Source organism: Trypanosoma theileri, assembly GCF_002087225.1.
Source record: "Trypanosoma theileri isolate Edinburgh chromosome Unknown TM35_Tth_8_V1, whole genome shotgun sequence".
Classification (NCBI taxonomy): domain Eukaryota; phylum Euglenozoa; class Kinetoplastea; order Trypanosomatida; family Trypanosomatidae; genus Trypanosoma; species Trypanosoma theileri.
Genome location: NW_021639850.1, coordinates 752998 through 773130, shown reverse-complemented (window position 1 = coordinate 773130; position 20133 = coordinate 752998). Strand labels below are relative to the sequence as shown.

Sequence of the window (20133 nt, the reverse complement as noted above, 5' to 3'; positions counted from 1 at the left end):
AAAAAAAAGAAAAAGAAAAAAAGACGCACAACTTGTAGAAACAAATACTTGAAATAATAATTCAGGATGAAAAAGAGAACGTGAGGGGACTTACTAATTTACCGATAACTCGTGACATGATGAACCATTTGCAGGTGATTTGTTTATTTTTATTTTTTATTTCCATTTTCTATCTTCGCTAATTCTTCACCTCTATCTCTCTATTTACGTCATAAACCAAACAAACAAACAAACAAAAAACGAACAGTTATATTTACATTTATACAATGACCCATTCTAGGGTCTAAACTTCTTTTATAGGGGTCCTCCAGATTATTATTATTCTTTTCTTTTGTTTTTCTGTTTCTTTTCGTTGTTATTACTCACACTCTCACACACTCCCCACCTACTTTTGACGGTATTTCTTATCCATTCCCATAGGAGCTCCTTTACATTCAAGATAGACCAGAATCAACAATATTAGAGATATAATATATTGTACCATCTTGGGTCGTAGTTTTTCCAACTCTTCATCATCAAAATATGTTGGTCTACGCCAAACCGCATGTGGAAGAATAACCAAACCATTTATAAGTAACACTATACCTACCGTACGTAAGCCATCCCAGAAAAGGAAAAGTCCTAATAGGATAATGATATAAAGATCTACTATCCTTTTATAGGATACACATATACCAGAAATACTTATATGCGCAGCAAACCTAGAACGTTTTTTTTCTCGTAAATGAATAGTATGAAGAAGAATCGCTGAAAGAAAAACAAGTAAAAAAAACAATGGATCATATACCACAAGAAATGGTAATGTTAATGTGTAAAATACTACTATGTAATTAGCACCATAATACGGCAAGTTTAGATTTAGTCGTTCAAGTGCTTCCCCTTTGCTCTTTGGCAGAACAAACTGTTTCTGATCAAGAAAATCTTCCATCCAGGGGAGTTGTTCCTTTCTTAGTTCTCCACGAATTTCCATCATCTTTTCTATTAAATCATAACTACTTGAAATAATTCCACTATCATTTCGCTCCACTTTTTTATCCAAATTCCGTATCTTTTCACCTTGTTGATCAGTCATCAAAGAAGAACTGAAGAGAGATGAGGCGGAGGCCCCTGGTGCCCTATCCATCGTACTAGTGATATCAGTTGAGGGATCATCTGAAGTTGTATACGTGTTGCTGCTAGTGCTCATTTCCAAGGCTGTAGAAAAAGTGTAGACTTCTCTCTCTTTTTAATTTAATTTTCTTTTTTACCCTCTCTCAATCTCAGAATATCAAAATAAGAAAAAAAAAGAAAAGAAAAAAGAAAAGAAAAGAAAAAAGAAAAAAGAAAAGAAAAAAGAAAAAGAAAAGATGGCTTAACGGAAATATGTACGGAGAAGTAAGAAGAAGAAGAACAACAACAACAACAACAACAAAGTAGTAGATATGTGATCTGTAGACATCAAGAGAAAAAATAAATTATAAGTAGAAGAATAAATAAAAAATAAAAAAAAAGAGTAAAACCATGAAAATCAGAAGATAATAAAAATAATAATAATAATAGGGGTACAAAAATAAAAAAAAAGCAAAACCAATCATAACCTTATATAAAAAAAAAACCAGTGAAAAAAAATAAATAAATAAATAAAATAAAAAGTGGACTGAAAACAGATTACTTTATATATATATATATATATATTATATTGTTTTATTTTTATTTTATTTTTCATTCTTTAGATTATTAACCATTTCGCGCCAAACGCCAATCTTCTTGTCTTTCATCTTCAATGGGATCCACGGGTTCTTTACTCAATTCCCGGGAATCACTTTTTACTTTTCTCTTCTTCTTGTGGCTTCCGAAACCCCTTTCCTTATTCTTATTATTCTTAACCTTATTATTATTATTATTATTATTATTATTATTATTATTATTATTATTATTATTATTATTATCATCACTGTTTACTGAAACATGAATACTTCGATGAATAGAGGGGAACTGCGGGAAGAATCGATGAGCTATATACTGCAAGTATACAGTCTTTACATCACACATGGGTCCAGGCTGTAGTAAAAGTTTTTTAACTTTTGTGAAGAGACGGTGTGGACGGGGGTTTGCATGTTTTCGTATACGACTAATCCACCATGCACATTTTTCCGCAAAGCCAGTCGTTTTTTTTACATGTTGTGGTTTATCCTTATAAAGAAATGTAGATGATAATAATAAGGAATCCTCCTCCTCCTCTTCATTATTATTATTATTATTATTATTATTATTATCCGATTTACTGTTATTATTTATAGTAATAGTGGAATTAGTAGTAGTACTGTGTGTACTTCCTCGTCGATGACGGGCCATGGCCTCATCATACATCTGTGCACCGTACTCTAAACAATGACAAAGAAGAATAATAATTTCCATTAACTTTGGCAAAAGTCTAATTATTTTATTTTGCCGTCGACTGAGTTCCCGTGTGGAGGTGCGTTGAAGAAATGAAATGATTGGTTGTGTGATTGGCTCTAATCGATTTGAAAATGGATGAAGTGTTAATACCGATTGCAGAAGGGTGTTTAATTGTCGTCGTGAAGAGGTGGAAAGTCCCATCTTATCATTCTCGGTACAAGTATAGGAATACACCGTGAAAGAGGTATATGAATGAGAAAAGGAAAAAGAAGAAGGTATAATCATAGGAGTATCAGTTAAAGATAGAGGAAGAACAATACCTGTAGGCTGTGCAATGAGATGACACTGCAGCCAAACATATTCTACAAGTCGGTATTGTGGAATGAGAGGAACTCCAAGTTCCACTTGTAATGAATCCAGAATGGGATGAACACTGCGACTGTGATCCTGTCTCCATACATCTGCCTTATTATTTAGATGCATAGATGATTCCTTCTTCTTCTCTCCTTTAGAATTCTTGTGATGAGTCTTCATAGTATTATTATTATTATTATTATTATTAGTGTTAGTATTGTTAATAGTCCATGAGGCTGTTACAAGTGTGTAAGCGAAGGACACCCGCTTTTTACGTCGATCAGTCATCATTATTATTATTGAAAGAAGAAATAGAGGTTGGTAGACTTCTTAAGAAGATTCCCTTTTCTTTTTTCTTTTTTTTTTTCCACCAATGCCGTCAACCATCAAAGAGAGAGAGAAAGAAAGAAAGAAAAAAAAGCAATAAAAAATAAAATAATAATAAAAAAACAAATAAACATTTATAAATGAAAGTAAAGAAAGAGTGAAAGAAAGATATAATGTAATGAAAGAAGGAAAAAAAACAATACGATAGGTATACATACATATATATATATATATATATATACCGATTCTAATTAATCTTTTGATGTTCTTATTTATTTATTTATTTTTACCAGATGATGTACGAAGAGAGTGTAGTACAGTCAATGGAATCCAACTCTCCGCATTTTGTCTTGTCATCACTTCCCATATCTGGAGAGAAACTTGTGAGTTTTCCCAGACATTTCGCTCTTGTTGAAATAAATAAACCGCGATCTCCCAATTCCCAGCCACACGCATAGCTCGTAATGCGTAGAGAACTGCAAGCGGTGGATTATTTACTTTGGCGTCTTGCATAATAGCAAGTGCCTCCGCCCAGCACTGACTATTTCTAGCCACACAGACAGCAACATAACTACTCAACTTTAAATGATTCCGTAGTCTCTCCAAATTATTATTATTATTACTATTATTATTATTATTATTATTATTATTATTATTATTATTTTTCTTGTTTGTAGGGTTAGGGAGTGAATTCCACCATTCAAGACAACATTTCCATTCACCCAATCGCTGCAAAGTGAGTACTAATGGAATCGCCGCATCTACTGTGATCTGTTCACGTAGTGTTAGTGTTTGTAAAAGTACCTTGCAGAGATCTAATGAACGCATTGTGTTTGCCGCCTCTGCAATTCTCTTTACTGTAGTAATGGTTGGGGAAATAGCATGGGAAGGCATAAACTCTGTGAGTACACGAAGAGCCTCACGTCGACGACCTTGACGACTAAGAATCTCCATTACAATATGAATAGAAATTGCATTTGGATTCGGCATTGTAGTAAGGATCTGAAGAGCCTGTAGCCATGAGTAACGTTCTTTAGGTTTATATTGTATATGGAGTAATTCCTCATTATTTGTAATGGAAATCATTCCTTCTACTTGTTCTTCTTGTTTATTATTATTATTATTCTCTTTATTATCATTCTTTTCATCACATCGTATATGATGAACAGCTGTTAACCATAACTCCCGCTGAGCCTCTGGTAAATGTGAAAGAACATTAGACTCAAATGTATTTGCAAAGAGATTTCGTTCCGTCTGTACATTTAATTCTCTGCAGTTATTCCGCAGAAGAGACTTGTGAACTTCTTGTAAATGTTGACAGGCTTGTATCCAACACCCCGCGTCTGCGGCCGCCATCATTGCCACTCGACTCGCAGAGAGATATCGCCAATCCATCTTCTTTTCTTCCCCACTATTATTATTATTATTATTATTATTATTATTATTATTATTATTCATATTACTAGTATTACTAGTATTAAAAGTATTTACAATACGTGTTGCCTCTTGCCATTGACCGGCTTGTGCTAATATACGTGTGAGAAGTAATGTATGCGCACTCGTCACGATAAGACTCTCTCTTCTCGCTATTGTTGTTGATATTATATTTGTTGTGGAAGCGGCGGTGTGAAAAGCAGCGAGAGCGGCCTCCCACGCCCCACGGGCAGCACTGACTTCAAGAAATAATGTTAATGCATCTCGCATCAATATTCACATCTAATAAAGGGAAAAAGAAAAAAAGAAAAGAACATATGATTATATATATATATATATATATATATATATATAAAGAGAAGATACCTTTTCTCTGTATACACACTACAGTAAATAATAATAATAATAATAATAATAATAATAATAATAATAATAATAATAAAAGAGAATTGGATTTTAAACACAGCAACGATAAGTTATTGTGATCCAATTTATTGGAAAAGCATAAAAAAAAAATGAAAAACAGAAAAAAACAATAATAATAATAAAAAAAAAAACAAAGAGACGATACACTTTTCATTCTCTCTTACTATATATATATATATATATATATATATATATATATATATATTTCTCACTTTTTTCTTTTACTTTTTATTAATATTCTCCCCGTGAACTGACATGTAAACAGGGACGTTCAATAAGCATATGAAATACAAACGCCACCAATAGCGTCGCTACTGTATATCCAAACCATTGTACCATTAATAAGAGAAAACTCATTGTCATTACTTCATAGGAACTCGCATTTCCCAATCCAATCACTAATGGGGCCACTAAATAAGCCACTAAAATAAGTCTTGAAGGTCCACACCATAAACGATGAATTAAAATACGACGAAACATACCACCATATCCAAATAAAAGCGGTAAAGCCAAGAGACAAAGACCAATACACCAGGGGAAAAGAATAAGAGATTCATATACTTTCACACCTGGATGAATAAATTCTCCACTGTATTCATCACGGTGAACTACCCATGCACTTAATATACATGTAAGGGTTATACAAAGTCCACTCCATAAAAAGAGAATACGTATACGTCTTTTACGTAATTGTTCTAATAACCAATAACTTAATCTATCTTCAACTAAAGCACCATCTTGAATACGATGAATAACTGAAAGAAGATCAGATCCAAACATACGTAACATTTCTGCACGTCTTTGAACTCCTTTATATAAATAGTAAAGCATAGCTCCAGCACAAAATGGAATAAACATAAGATGTGGATATTGATAAACTGTCCCAATAGGAAGTGAATAATGTGAAATAGAACTAAAAGTGAAAGAAACTGTTTTTTGACGTGTTAATTCCACATATCGCAATACAGAACTTGTCATCATGGCAAATAATAATAATGCTGAAAAGAGGCGATGATGTAAGTGTTTACCAAGAATATAAATAATAGGAGCTAATGCTGAAAGTTGAAACTCTAATGCTACATAGTAAGACCATGGAAAACAACGTTCATTCCAATCAAGAGGAAGTATATTATTAATAAGAAGAAAATTCGTCCACCAATACTTTACACAATTCACATGCATCGCTGGTGCATCTATGAAAAGTTTCCAAAATGGACCGGATCCAACATTTGGTATTAAATTTGGTAAAAGAGCTAAAATACAAAATGTAATAGGAACCACACGTACAAAACGAGCTATTAGATATTTAATATACCAAAGAAATCCATATTGAATTATTTGACGATATCGACGTTGACGCTTCTGTACTCGTGCAGTCGGAGAAGATAAGAAAGCCTCCTCAGAAGTATGAAGACGATGAAGGGCGAGAAAACCAGCAATAACAAGAAAAGTACTAACAGCAAAACCAGCAAAAGCTTCCTTTTCAAAAAAGGCATAAAGAAAGTTAGAATGTCGTGATCCTACATTTTCTATAGTAGGAATTTGTTGGGAATACCAAAAAATACTAAATAACATTATCCACATCCATGCAAGAACACGCCAACTATTAAATAAATTAAGATTGGCTTCAGATTTTGGATAATATCGCCACTTTCGAAAACTATTTATTAATGAAAGACAAAGTACTATTTGATTTACAATAGAATGAAAATCAGGTACATCTGGTATTTCTACTAGTAACTGCTGCATACGTCTTTTAGACCAAAATACATCAATATTAAAATCTGGAAGAATTCCTGTAGTTCTTTCAACTCCACTATCTAATGTATTTTTTCTTGTTGTTGTTCGTCCTGTGGAAATATTCACTCGTGTTTCCTTTTGACTGAAAGAAGATTCACAATATGATTTAGAATTCGGACCCATCACTACTATAGTCTCTTTTCCCACTGTCTCTAAAGGAGATGTTGTATTTAACTGATAATTAACGTCATTAGTAGTATCATTATTATTATTATTATTGTTAATATCTGTAATACTATCTCCTCTTGTAGAAAGAAGAGGTTGAGATATACTTGGAAAGAAACTAGGTGGAAAAGAAAGTTCCCTCTTTCGTTGTTGTTGATGTTGTTTTTTTTCTTCCTCTTCTCCTTCTCGTTGCTGTCGATAATGATTAAAGGATTCATAATCATAAGAAGATATTAATGTTCGACTATTTTCACTTCTGAATACTGTATTTGTTAGACTAGGGGATGGCAAAACTCGCACAACACCCCCATCATTTCCCATTTTCACTATTTCAAATGGTATAATTCGGGTTGTCACTCTTCGATAGTAATCATATAAAGTGGCTAAGAGGACGATTAATATAATAAAACCTAATATCGTCCAGGAAACAATATTCTGTGAATGAACCTGAAATGTTAAAGATGAATGAGAAGCACATTTTATATATTGCGCTAATGCGTCTTTCATTTTGATAGGTGAAGATGTTAATAAATCCCCATAACTAAAAGTGGTATTTAACAGTGGATCTGCCAACACATGCTGGGCAATATCCATTAGTGTACATTGTGTGGGTAAACAATATCCAAGTAGACGGGAATTCCCCCACACAGAGTATCTTGGAAAGAGTATACAAAACTGCACCGTGTTGTTAACAGGGCAATGGGAATAACTCCCAAGTATACCAGGAAGACCACCAGAGGCCCGCTGCATTACTTCTGTTTGATTACAAAAGCCTGAAGTGATTGTAGTTGTTACTGCTGACATCTAGTTTTGTATTTTTTCTTTTTTTTTTTTTTTCTTCTAGGAATATATATATATGAATGGATGTGGATGTGAGGGGAGGGTTGAGTGTTTCTTCTCACCCTCCCTTTTTCTTTATTTTATTCGTGCGCGTTGGCAGCGAATCTTTTTTTTCGCCTGTAATAGAAAGAAAATAGAAAAAAAAAAGAAAAAGGGATGGAAATTTCAGCCAAATCAGCACATTCTATTAAGAAGAGAGAGAGAGAGAGAGAAACAGAATAAAATAAACAGATAGAGTTAGGAAAGATACAGAAAGAAGAAAAGGGTCTCATACCCTTTCATATTTTATGGACCGAAAGCAATCTTTAATTAGATGCGATCAAAAATAGTAAAACATAAAAAAAAGAAAAAAGAACAAGCAAACAACAAACAACAAAAAAAAAAACAAAAAAAAAAAAGAAAAGAAACCCTGCTACTTTTTACTATTGCTGTTATACCTGCCTTCGCTGTTCTTTTTTTTTTTTTTTTTAATATCTTTTTGATCTATGGATGAAATCAACAATAACTATAAAGGAATGAATGTCATTTCAATAAGAAATAATTTCCCCTTCAAAGACACACCATAAATATGACAACGATATATACACAAAACATAATACGCAAACCCGACTCACTAACTTCATTGTAGTTAAACAAAACAAAATACAGCTTCTTTAAGCTATTCCTCACCTCTGTTTATTTCTATACTTTGCCCAGCATGGTATTATTATTATTATTTTTTTCCTGTTAGACAGCACTGTTGTTTATAATCCCCATTGTTTATCCCAATTTCTTGAGATATCCTTTTCAAGAATTATTCTTCTTTTACTTCTATTCCATTCTATGGTTATTTTATTTTTTTTTTTCTCTCACTCTCTCTCTCTCTCTCTCTATAAATATATGTATTTCTCTCTTCTTCTTTCTTTTGCTTTTTTTAAAATGTGTGTGTTAAGTTTACCCATGAGAGTTTCTTTCTTTTTTTTTTGTTTTGTCTATTCCTGAGTTATGTTTACCACATCTCCATCTTGCAGTTGATAGTACATGAGTTGATGACGATCTACCAGACAAGTGCCGTGAACCCGCAGTACACATCTAGAAAGTGGTATCATCGTTTTTTGTTGAACAAGGGCACGAAGTTTTAATACCTTTTCAGTAGATGACATTCGAATTTCCCATCGTAATCCTTTATCTTTGTAGACCATCACAAGTCGTACAGCCTCATCTCGTGCGATAATGGTTACCTCTGGTGTAGTTTCATCGCTTTTACTGAGTCCTATATCAGTGGAACCCAATACACATTTGGGATCCAGTAATACACCATTGGCACGCCATTCCTGACATGCCGCACGAATACCTGTACTATTTTGTACCATTACCATAACTTCTGCAATAGTGTCATTCACATGCGCTGTTACACTGAATGCCTTATTGCTATGCTGAACCCGAACAACAAATCGGCGCCAGACACTATCTTCATGAACTGCCGTTGCTACTGCTCCTCCTATGCCTGTTCCTGCAGCTGCAGCTACGGATGTTGGTTGAGATACTGCAGCAGTAGTAGTACTATTATTATTATTATTAGCAGCAGCAGCAGTTGATAAAGATGATCGGGCCACATCAGTTGTACCCTCTGCTCTAAGAGTTGATGATGGACTAAGATGAGATGCCTCCAAGGAGGATGTCTCTCCACCAGCAGTACCCACCGTCCAATCTTCACCTGTTGTGATGGGAACACCAAAAGCATACCACATGGCATAATTGTTAATAAAATAACGAAGAAAATCATCAAATATAACATATGTGGTATCTCCAAATATATCTGTTACACGACGTTGTATTTCAGATTCAGGCATATCTACAGTTTTTCCAATGAGAGCATTTTCCAGCATAAATACAATATCATCTCTTGCGATAGCCTGTTCCATATCCCGTCGGAGAGCAAAGAAGCAAAAACGTGCGGATTCCTGTGGTGTCATTCCTTTTGCATGAAAGGCGCAGCTAACGAGGAGTTGCTTCAGTTCATTCTGTGAAACGGTAGGGGATGCCTGATTAAAGAAAACGGCCACAACACGAGCGACGCCTGGATCTAACGCGGCCCGTCCCATTAAAACATCCAATAAATGCCGTACATGTTCCACTGCTGGACTTGCTCCGACAACGCAGTCATGCCGCCATCGCCGCTGCACGGCCCGGGCAATGTGCGCCTCCGACTCCCACATGATGGGCCTGTAGGCGCCCGGCGGTGTGTTGGGCGGCGGTCTGCCCCAGTCGGGGGCGACGTGGGCGCAGGCGGCCTGATGCGGCGGGTCGTTCACGCGGCTGCAGCGGCCGTCGGGGCACGGCGGGGGGTGGGCGGCCGGCGGCTGGCGGACCAGGCGGACCGTCGCCATCAACATCCCGAGGCCGGAGACCCCCGCCGCCCAACTCACGTCCCGCTCCATCGCAAAGGAGGCAAGCGGCGGCAGCGGCAGCGGCACCGCCACATCCCGCGAGTCCGCGTGATTCAGAAGATTGTGTAGGGTGCAGTGGAAGATGGCCCGCTCCAGTTGGGTGGCATCTTGAATGGTCAGAAAGAGCGGATTGGCCCCATCAAAGACAAAACGATCTAAACCACCAAACTCTACGGATGTCGTGTATTGTGTTCCTCGCTGATAGGTTCGCCCAGGTACAAGCCACGTCGCCCGCAGGACAAGACCAACAGGGAAGGTTGGAGGATTTACAGAAGATGGCATTGCCGTCATTAGAGCTCCACCATACGGTACAAGAGAGACATTCCATGAAATCGTTACAAAACCAAAGTCATCCACACCATGTTGAGAAAGTGTGGCCACATCTGATTTAAAAAAAGGATCATGTTTATCATGAATATTACGTGGTTGTAACATGATACGTACAGGTTCAGTAGAATTACTTTGGGTATGTAAGGAAAATGGACATGTGGCTTGTCCGTAAAAATTACCTTGTGCATCTTCCAATGTAATAAGAACACGAGACTCTACAACACGTCCATCTTCCTCATTTTCCTCATTTCCAGTTCCAACCATAGATATAGTTGCCCCTGATTTACGAGTCATCATAGTACGTGAATTATTTCCAGGAGAAAGCTGAAATACATTATGAGGAAGTACAAAACGCATCGTTTCATTAAATGTTGGTTTCGATGTAAAATATAGGCGACGTGTGGATGCAATCTGACGTTCATTTGCAACGATATTTGTTGTTGTTATATCCTTCTTACTTGGGCCAACACTATTCGCACTACGCGTAGTCGTTACTTTTCGTAGGGTTAATACAGTCACATGTGCCACTGGGTCACATTGAAGTAATCGGGCGGTTGGGAGAAATGCACTGTGAATAGTGAGCTCCACATTACTGTCAAAGTTGACTTTCAGAGGGCCACTTACAACATCAGGAGTAGCCGTAGCCATCACAGAAATAAGAAATCAGAAGCTTAAATCAATAAATAAATAAATAAATAAATAAACAACAACAACAAAAAAAAAGAAGAGAAAACGAAAAAAAAGGATGACGTAGCAATAAAAGGAAAAAAAAAGAATAATAACAATACCAATAACAAGAATAGAAATACCAAAAACAAAAAAGAGAAAAAAAAACTTCTGAGAAACCATATAAGAACTCTGAAAATCAATTTTTTTTTCTTTTTTGCTATGCATCATATTTATTTTTTTAAATATGTTGCTGACGCTCATGAGATAGGCCAAACACCCAAGTACAGACGTGCCTTCTCCATGACTTTTGCCTTTTTTTTTATATTTATTCTGATACACTTGATGCTACTAGTATATGTATATAGATATATAGTTTTTTTTTGTTTTGTTTTGTTTTGAATCCGCGTGCATTCCGTTGGACACTTTTCCAGTTGTCCTCCAACATGGAGAGGAGGTATCGACCTTTTTTGCATTTAAAAGAGAAACAAAAAGGTACTTTTGAAAAAAAAAAAAAAAAGAAAAAGCCACCACTAAAAAAAAAAAAAAATNAAAAAAAAAAAAAAATGAAAAACAAAAGCAACAACACTAGACAAATATATTTATTGCTTGTTTTTTCTTTTCTTTTCTTTTTTTTTTCCTTTTTTTCCACACACCCCCAGTAACACAATTCCTCTTTCTCTTTATTTTAGGAGTATGTGTTAAACATAGATTTCCGCGACAATACGTACATACACCATTTTTTTTTTTTTTCTGTTCTCTTTTCCTCCTCATTCTCTCTTTGCTTCATCCGTGTGTTCTTCTCGTTTACAACGGTTTCTTGTACACACCATTAACACTATCATCATTATCATTTATCGACCCTAAATAATAACAGTTCCCACCACTACCACTATTAAGAATCCAAACTCTTTACGCTGCACCAATAAGAGTGAATGCAGCCCACACAACGGGGTCGTAGCCGATACGCCGCGCTTCTGTTTGTGCCGCACGGAGTGCCAATGCATATGGATAACGCATACGCCATCGCAGTGTGAGTTCGAGTTGATCAAGGAACATGCGAATAAACCGTTCATGTGCAAAGGTGATACTATTACCCGGCGGAAGGTCAAGGCGCACAACACGACGGCATCCATGATGGAGACACAACCGTGCGGCCACACCGGGTTCTACTGCCGAAGGTGCAGTTGTGCGATCACAAGTAACAATAATGATATCCAGTGATTCTGGTAATCTCGGTTGTGTGCGGGTCACATCAACAAGTCGTACCATACCATCAGCGACTTTAAACATATTATCAACAGGATCACAGAGAATCATTAATGCACGACAACACGGAGATGCAAACGCTGAAATCATTTCTTTGCGTGTACAACCAGTGTAGAGAGTCCATGGATGTGGCATATTGGTAAATAAAGGTGCAATACCAGCATAGTCCATAGGAATATTACTAGTAAGATTGGTACTACACGAATAGCGTGGATCCTCCAATGCGACAGAGATAGAACTCCAAACAGTTGCAGCAGATGACTTACGTGATTGTACACCAACACAAGAAGTCCCTTGTGAAGAAGGTTGAATAACTGTATTAGTTGCGGTTCTCATCGGTTTATCTGGAAGAAATATACAACGATCTTGATGAGGAGCATCTAGTATTGATATAGGATCTTCACGTCGCATACTATAAAGAAATTGAGCTAACGTTGGAGTTACCACCATTGTAAACTGTTGACCAATAGGTTCAGAACCAGGTGTAGAGTCTTGTAATGCTGGAAATGGTACATGCAGTAAAGTAGGATCAACAACAAGAATTAAACATTCTGCTTCATCAAAAGAACATTTTGCCATCCGCATTGAATATTGAAGAGGTCCCCATAAATCTGCATAAAAATCATGAAGACTTTGTATCAATGCATTATTCTCTGCTATCCACTCTGTATTAGATTCTTGTATAACTTGTGAAACATCTACAGAAGTGGCATTATTTTTTCGAGATAAAGGAATAATAGATGAAGGACTTTTTGCCCTCATTTTATCAGTAGATGTAGTTGCAAGACGAGGAGGTGAAGTACGCCCAGAGGTCGCTGTTTGTACAGAAGGTTGTGGCAGTACCTTCTTTGTATGATAATCATTCAAACCATAGGCTTGTACAGAACGTCTAAGAAAGAAAGAACGATCTGCAGGGCGAATAATAACTGTATACTGTGTACTGAACTCGGCAAAATAGAAAACAAAAGTACAGTGTGGAAATGATAAAAGTGCAAGATCCACAGCTTCAGCAGGATTACGAGGTATTAGTTGTTCCCGCATTATCAATGGCATAAGGGAAAGTTGTGAGGCCGTTTCCATAGTTTCCAATGCATAATGAAAAGAAAGTGTATGAACTCTAGCTAATTCCCGTTGTGAAAAATCTTGAATATGTTCTGATATTTCCGCTGGATGTGGTACCGCTGCTATTGCCTCATCACCTTCCATTACTGCAGGGTACTTACATAATGAAACATTAGCTAATAATGTAGGTGGATTCTTTGAAGGTGTTGCTGCTGCTGTTGTTGTTGTTGAAGGTGTTGTTGTTGTTGTTGTTGTTGTTGGTCCTCCATGAAATGGATGTATTGGGGGACTTACAGGTCTATCAATTTCAGGTAAATTATGAAAATCTTTTCCAAACTTTTCTGATGAACTCTTTTCTTTCTTATTATCATCCAGTAAGGAAGCCATATTCAGACCAATCATGGAAAAATTTGACAATGGTTCACCATCTTCATCAGAACCTTCATTATTGGATTCTCCTTCATGTGTACTTTCTTTACTTCCCCCTCCTTTACTTTGGCGTCGTTTTTTTAATCGTTCTTCTTCTTTCCTCATGAGAACATTAAGGTCGCCACTATCATTACGCACTTCAGTGTAATCTGAACTACTATTACTACCACTACCACTACCACTACTTTTACTATTACTTACACCACCAACACCAACACCAACACTACTACTATTATTATTACTACTAGTACCAGAAACATTTTCAGCAGGTGTTGTTGTTGTTGTTGTTAGTGTACTATTTTTAATAAAGGAAGCTCTTCCTGTCTTATCCCTTGTACCATCATCAAGTTTTACTTGTTCATCATTTAAATAAAAGTAGTGAATAAGCCACCGTGCTGACTCAATTACCGCTTGACAAGATTCACGATCCATCTCTGCTACACCAGCAAAAGTGGCAAGAGCTATTTTATGATGTCGCTTCGCCTTAAGCGTTTGACGTGCAGTCGCATACGCTAGTGCGAGAACAGCATTAGCATGTCCAACTTCTGCCCAATTTCCCAACAGTCTCGCTTCATGAGCCCAACTTGTTAGTACTTTAATCGCTTCTACTATTTCTTCATCTCCAAGGAGTGCCCGAGCCCGCATGTTAAGAAGTTTACCATTCCATTTACCACATTTATACTGTACTTTTTCTCGTTCATCCAAGGCTTTTATACACTCTTTATATTGACCTAACTGAAGATGAGCATCCGCGAGGGCTTCTAAAGCAAAACGTTTATCCGCAGCTGCATCCACACCTTCTGCAGAAGATGCTAAAGTATTTAATTCTTTTGCGGTAGTAATCACATCCATATACATACCAGCTGCACGTTGGGCTGCAACAATATTACGCATCGTTTCTCGACTTATTTCCTGATCTTCATACTCCTTTGCGAGTTCACTTACTTTAGCCCAATGATCTGCTGCCTTTTCTTTATCTCCTGTTGTTGTATAGAGTCTAGCAAGACGAATACGAGTATTGTACTGAAGTAAAGCATCACCAGACTCAGTGGCATATTCCAATACCTGACGGTAATAATGAATGGCAGTCTTAGGCTTTTCCAATGCGGTATAAACCTCAGCAAGTTTAGAAAGTACTAGTGACTCACCCATTTTATAATCACTTACCATTCGCTCTCTTTCTCTCTCAGACTGTACAGAATCAAATATAGAACTATCTGGATTACCTCCAGAATACATGGCAAGAGCATTTGAATATTCTTGAAGTGCATCTTCCCACTTACCTAAGGTTGCTAATGCATCACCACAGGTTATAGTAAGAATAGGAATTGTCTCATTCGCTTTACTCAAACATTTATAAAGGTCACTTCTATATTTAACTAGTACAGGAATATTTTCTTTTTCTTCTTTAGATGATTTACTATTAGATTTTTCTCCTGTAATAAAAGTTTTTATCCATGTTCTTACCTTTTCTAAAAATTCACATGCACTTCTAGTCTCACGACAGGCACGTTCACCATCATACCTGCTTAGACATTGTGTATGAACGTCACAAGCCGCAATTTTTAACCGAAGTGTTGCTAAACGTTTAGACATATCAATCACACTAGGGTTATTATTATTATTATTATTATTATTATTATTATTATTGGTAGTAGTAGTGTTAGCTGAATGAGCAGAGGTATTAAGTAAGTCTGACCATAATGGAGGACGTACAGATGCAGAATTAGCTTTATCAGCAATAAGAGGTTCAAGAAGTAAGGCTGCTTTTTTAGATTGACCTAATCGCAAGAGAGCTTTACATGTTACTACAAGAGAGGCAGCAAGATCTATAAGCATATCACTACTAGGTACTTTTACTTGTTCCACACAACGTAATAAAGCATTATGTGCCGCATATGCACTATTTACTGCATTGTTAAGTTGTTGTCGTCGTTCTTTAACATTAACTTCATGTTCGGCCTGCAATACATAAGCAAGAGCAAGACTGCGTTCACTTTCCGCTTTACGTCGAATCAACTGTAATCCATACTCTGTAGTAGGAGAAATTTCGGATATACTATCAGTCGTTTCAGAAACATTTGAATTCACAGTTCCTCCTTTTGTTGTTGTTGTTGTTGTTGTTGTTGGTTGTATAGTAGTAGTAGTAGTAGTGGTAGTAGTAGTTGATTTTGATGTAGATACGGATAATGCTTTTGGTACTATAGGGATATGCTTTGCATATTCAGCTGCTTGTTTGAAAATAACTACCGCCTCACCGTATTGTTTTTCCTCTTCTAATTCCTCTCCTCTTTCTTTTAAAGCTTTATAAGCCTCAATGGCTTGCCTAGAATGCCGAAGATTTTTAATATGATCCATGTAAAGTTCAAAGTACTTGGCAGTTTGTACAGAGTCATTCATACGATAATATGAAATCCAACTCATACGAAGATGAAATAACTTTGCTTGATAAATTTCACGCCGGGCCTCTGCATAACGTACAAGATAAATACCAGTCATTGGTGAAAGATCATTTATAACCTGTTCACATAATGAAACCTGTTGTAAAGCAAATTGTGTTGTTTCCAATAATGAGGCATTCATTTGACAAGCATCTTGTGCTTCTGCTAAAAGTCCCATTGAATTTAAATAATTAACACAACACAAATAAGAATTTTTACCTCCTGACCATTTTTTCTTGGCATTATTGAAATGTGTATTGGCTACTTTTAAAGCTGCAGAATAGTTACCAATGGCAATATTTACTTTAATAAGAGACTCAAGGGCTCCTTGCCTACATGAGAAGGACTTACCTATAAATGCTACAAAACGTTCCATATGTGCAAAGTTATCTGCTTCTTCAAGAAAATAAGAACCTGTATTTTCTTTATTACCACTATTAAGACATTGCTCTACACGTACATGTAAAGCTGTTGACCAAGCTATTTGAAATATAAATGGCATAATATCATCTTCAAAAAATAGACGCATAGCATCTCGTACCATTACTGTAGATGAGAGTGTACATTCTCCTTGAAGAGAAGTCACTGAAAGGGATCGAAATGAATGATTTTCCACATCACTTGCTGTTGTTGTTGGATGTTCTGAAACAGCTTGTGAAACATGAGAACTTTTTCGTATATGACTTAATGTTGGTTCTATTAAACCATCTCCAGTATTCATACCAGAAAGTCCATCTACATTAGAACCCACATCTTTTTCTGTATTTGCAAGAACAATATCAGGACTTAATGCTCGGTTAATATCTGTAGATGAAGAAGTCTCATAATTATATTCTAAGACTTTCTTTAGTACCTGAAAAGCTTCTTGTACACCTTCTTCCTCCCAATGAGGTGAACAAACAGCATAAGTTGTCATCATACGACAATGGGAAAGAGAAATAGAAGATAATATTTCATCCTGATTACTTGTTCGATCCGGTAAAAATGCAGATGGTTGTTCTTCAAGATAAGCAACCCATGTCCTAATAACATCTTGTTTAAACATCTGTTCTGTTTCTTCTACTACATCATCCATTAAAACAGATTCCGTAGGGTGTTCCACTGTTGTACCACTAGTGGATGGTATTACTTGATGATCCACTGTTTTCTCATTTATTCCATTTACAGCAGAAACTGTAGGAATCATTTGATTTCCTATAGTTTCATCAGAGGTATCATTTGACGAACTTCGTGGCTTTTGTAAGATATCTTGAAGTAGTTCACGTCCATTACTTTCACGCTTAATCCAAAGTGAAATTACAGATTCTACTATTCCTCGATGTTGAATATAGAAAATATCCATCATATCCAAAACAACTTCTTCCCATGGTACGGAACTAGTACAGGAATTACTATTTGCAACTACAGTTGAAGAAACTTCAGTTTTTTTTCCAGGTGTTTCCCCTAAATTAGAAATAGAATCATTTTCAATTTGGTGTCGTAATACAGCACGAAGAATAATCCAAGTAGTGATTGTATTTACCAATGTTAATTGTTCTTCTGATCCTCGACATTCATGTGATTTCATCTCTCCATTTAATCCACTATCAATTCCTGAGTTTGTAATGCCTGTTCCTTTTTTACCTCTTGTAGTTCCTGCAGTAATACTTGTAGCTGTAATTGTAGTAGTAATAGTAGGAGTTGGAGTAGCATTAGCAATAGTAGCAGATGGTGTTGGGTTAGAAACTGACATGGGTATATTCTCTCCACCCTCAAAGGTTAAACCAGATGGTGATGTGGGAAGACAACTCGAGGATCTTCTCGCAGGTGACAAAGGTGATAAGCCTGATGGTGTAGAACTCTGTAAAGGCTGTCGTGATCGCATTACCGTATCCATATAAGCAGCAATATCAATTTCTAAAAGGACATTTACAAGTTTCCATAACAAAAGACGCCATTGTTTTTGATTAATATTTGTTTCTGCAGCAACGTTATCAGCTTGAGGTAATGATGTATCCGTTTCTGTTTCTACTACTAATCCATTAGATGAGACAACTCCTCCACTTTCTTTTAATTCTGCTGGTGCTACTGTTGCTGTTGCTGGCGTTGTTGCTGTTGTTGTTGTTGTTGATATTGATGTTTCATTATCCTCATGATGCATTATCACCACTTCCTCTGAATTTCCCAAAGCTTGAGGCGTTCCACTAACACTCTTTCGACCTTTATTTGTTATCCTTTTCTCCGGAATGGCGACTAAGCAGAGATCCAACGCGGCAATTAATTCTTCACGCTCTTGTCGTAGTGAAGAAACCGCCTCTCTTGAGAGAAGTTGTATTCCATCCAACCGTATCTCAGATAAAGCCACTTCATCCTTCGCACGGGAACCGAAAGAATCGGAAATGGGTCGTCTGGACTCCAATAGGTGCTGGACATACCGCAGTGCAGCTTGGGTTCCCTCAAACGGTGCTGTTGGACGTTGTGCTAAAAGATGCTGTTGTTGTTGTGATTGTGATTGTTGCTGTTGTTGTTGTTGCAATTGGCATGTTTGTGAGGAGTCGGAGCTACCGCTATACCTATTCGTGTTCTCTTTGCCCCTTCCCTTTTTCCAAAAACTTGTGAGCGTTTTGAGGTTCATTTCACAGAACTGTAACCACTTGCAGCAGTACTGAAAAAAGAAGGAATAAGAACTTTGATGAAGGATAAAAAAGAAAGGAATAAAGGAAGAAAAGAAAAAAAAAAAGAATAATGGGAAACACAATGGAACGACTTGTGTCCTTTCCCTTTTTTAACAGAAAGTAATCATCGAAAATAAAAAAATAATAATAATAAAAAGAAAAAAAAAAAACATGAAAACAAAAGATAAGCAGAAAACCATACGGAGATAAATTCACCTCATATTTTTACCGCCTCACATCTTAACCTCCCTCGAGTACCAAAGGAACACATCCCACCCATCTCTCTCTCTCTCTCTCACACACACAAACAAACACACACGCAAAGAAGTATACAAATACACACAAATACATCCCAACGGGTCTCACTTCCCACCCTCTGCTCGACGCTGCCAAACTTCCCACGGTCGCACCTCATGCGCCTCACGCGAGATATGATCCAAATACACCACAGTCCCGTGATAAAGGATCTTCTCCCACCCTGGTGGAAGCACCTCACCATCACTGGAGCACATCATAGCATACAGATCTTCCTCCGTCATGGTCCCAACATTCGGTCGATGAAGTACTTGCTGCTCTTGCTCTTGTTTTTGTAATTGCAGTTGTGGGAGTGGTGGTGGTGTTCGTCGATGTGGCACTTCTGTGCGAGGTCGGGTGTAATTGCGACCATCAGTGGTATCAGGAGATCGATCACGATGTGCACCAAACCCACGTCTTGACATCACACTACAGCAAAGCGGTACACCTGATGATCTCACGTTTAGAGTGAAGACTCTAGGATTAGACACTTTACTTGAGTAATAAAAAGGAAATAAATAAAAAGAAAATATACAATCATGAGGTACAAAGAGAACATCTCAGAGAAAAAATTATAATACAAACAAACAAAGATAAAAAAAAACAAAAATATGTGCTTCACGATGTGTTCAGTGGCAGCGAAAAATAGTATTCATCATGGTCAGACAGCAACAGTCCCAGCGGCCAAAAAGGACCACAGTGGGTGCTGGAGTCACCGTAGTGTGGAAGAGGGGTGGAAGATATTCAGAGAAACGACAGTTCATGCAAGAATGCAAATGTATATGTGCTTCACGGTGTGTTCAGTGGCAGCGAAAAATAGTATTCATCATGGTC

General features: G+C 36.9%; 7 protein-coding genes across 7 annotated transcripts; all 7 read right to left on the bottom strand.

Moving 5' to 3' along the window:
• Window positions 1-385: 385 nt before the first annotated feature.
• TM35_000084120 (putative RAB-interacting protein) lies at window positions 386-1186 on the bottom strand (the record flags this gene model as incomplete). The annotated part of the gene is made up of 1 exon (XM_029024277.1): window positions 386-1186. The coding sequence occupies one exon, from the start codon at window positions 1184-1186 to the stop codon at window positions 386-388; it is 801 nt and encodes a 266-aa protein (XP_028884680.1).
• Window positions 1187-1716: 530 nt separating this feature from the next.
• Window positions 1717-3021, bottom strand: TM35_000084110 (uncharacterized protein; the record flags this gene model as incomplete). The annotated part of the gene is made up of 1 exon (XM_029024276.1): window positions 1717-3021. The coding sequence occupies one exon, from the start codon at window positions 3019-3021 to the stop codon at window positions 1717-1719; it is 1305 nt and encodes a 434-aa protein (XP_028884679.1).
• A 315-nt stretch (window positions 3022-3336) lies between these two features.
• TM35_000084100 (uncharacterized protein) lies at window positions 3337-4764 on the bottom strand (the record flags this gene model as incomplete). The annotated part of the gene is made up of 1 exon (XM_029024275.1): window positions 3337-4764. One exon carries the CDS (start codon window positions 4762-4764, stop codon window positions 3337-3339), a length of 1428 nt encoding a protein of 475 aa, XP_028884678.1.
• Window positions 4765-5151: 387 nt separating this feature from the next.
• On the bottom strand, window positions 5152-7689 carry TM35_000084090 (transmembrane protein NRF-6; the record flags this gene model as incomplete). Its single annotated transcript, XM_029024274.1, has 1 exon — window positions 5152-7689. One exon carries the CDS (start codon window positions 7687-7689, stop codon window positions 5152-5154), a length of 2538 nt encoding a protein of 845 aa, XP_028884677.1.
• Window positions 7690-8696: 1007 nt separating this feature from the next.
• On the bottom strand, window positions 8697-11132 carry TM35_000084080 (uncharacterized protein; the record flags this gene model as incomplete). The annotated part of the gene is made up of 1 exon (XM_029024273.1): window positions 8697-11132. One exon carries the CDS (start codon window positions 11130-11132, stop codon window positions 8697-8699), a length of 2436 nt encoding a protein of 811 aa, XP_028884676.1.
• Window positions 11133-12062: 930 nt separating this feature from the next.
• TM35_000084070 (uncharacterized protein) lies at window positions 12063-18965 on the bottom strand (the record flags this gene model as incomplete). Its single annotated transcript, XM_029024272.1, has 1 exon — window positions 12063-18965. The coding sequence occupies one exon, from the start codon at window positions 18963-18965 to the stop codon at window positions 12063-12065; it is 6903 nt and encodes a 2300-aa protein (XP_028884675.1).
• Window positions 18966-19367: 402 nt separating this feature from the next.
• On the bottom strand, window positions 19368-19724 carry TM35_000084060 (uncharacterized protein; the record flags this gene model as incomplete). The annotated part of the gene is made up of 1 exon (XM_029024271.1): window positions 19368-19724. The coding sequence occupies one exon, from the start codon at window positions 19722-19724 to the stop codon at window positions 19368-19370; it is 357 nt and encodes a 118-aa protein (XP_028884674.1).
• Window positions 19725-20133: the final 409 nt, after the last annotated feature.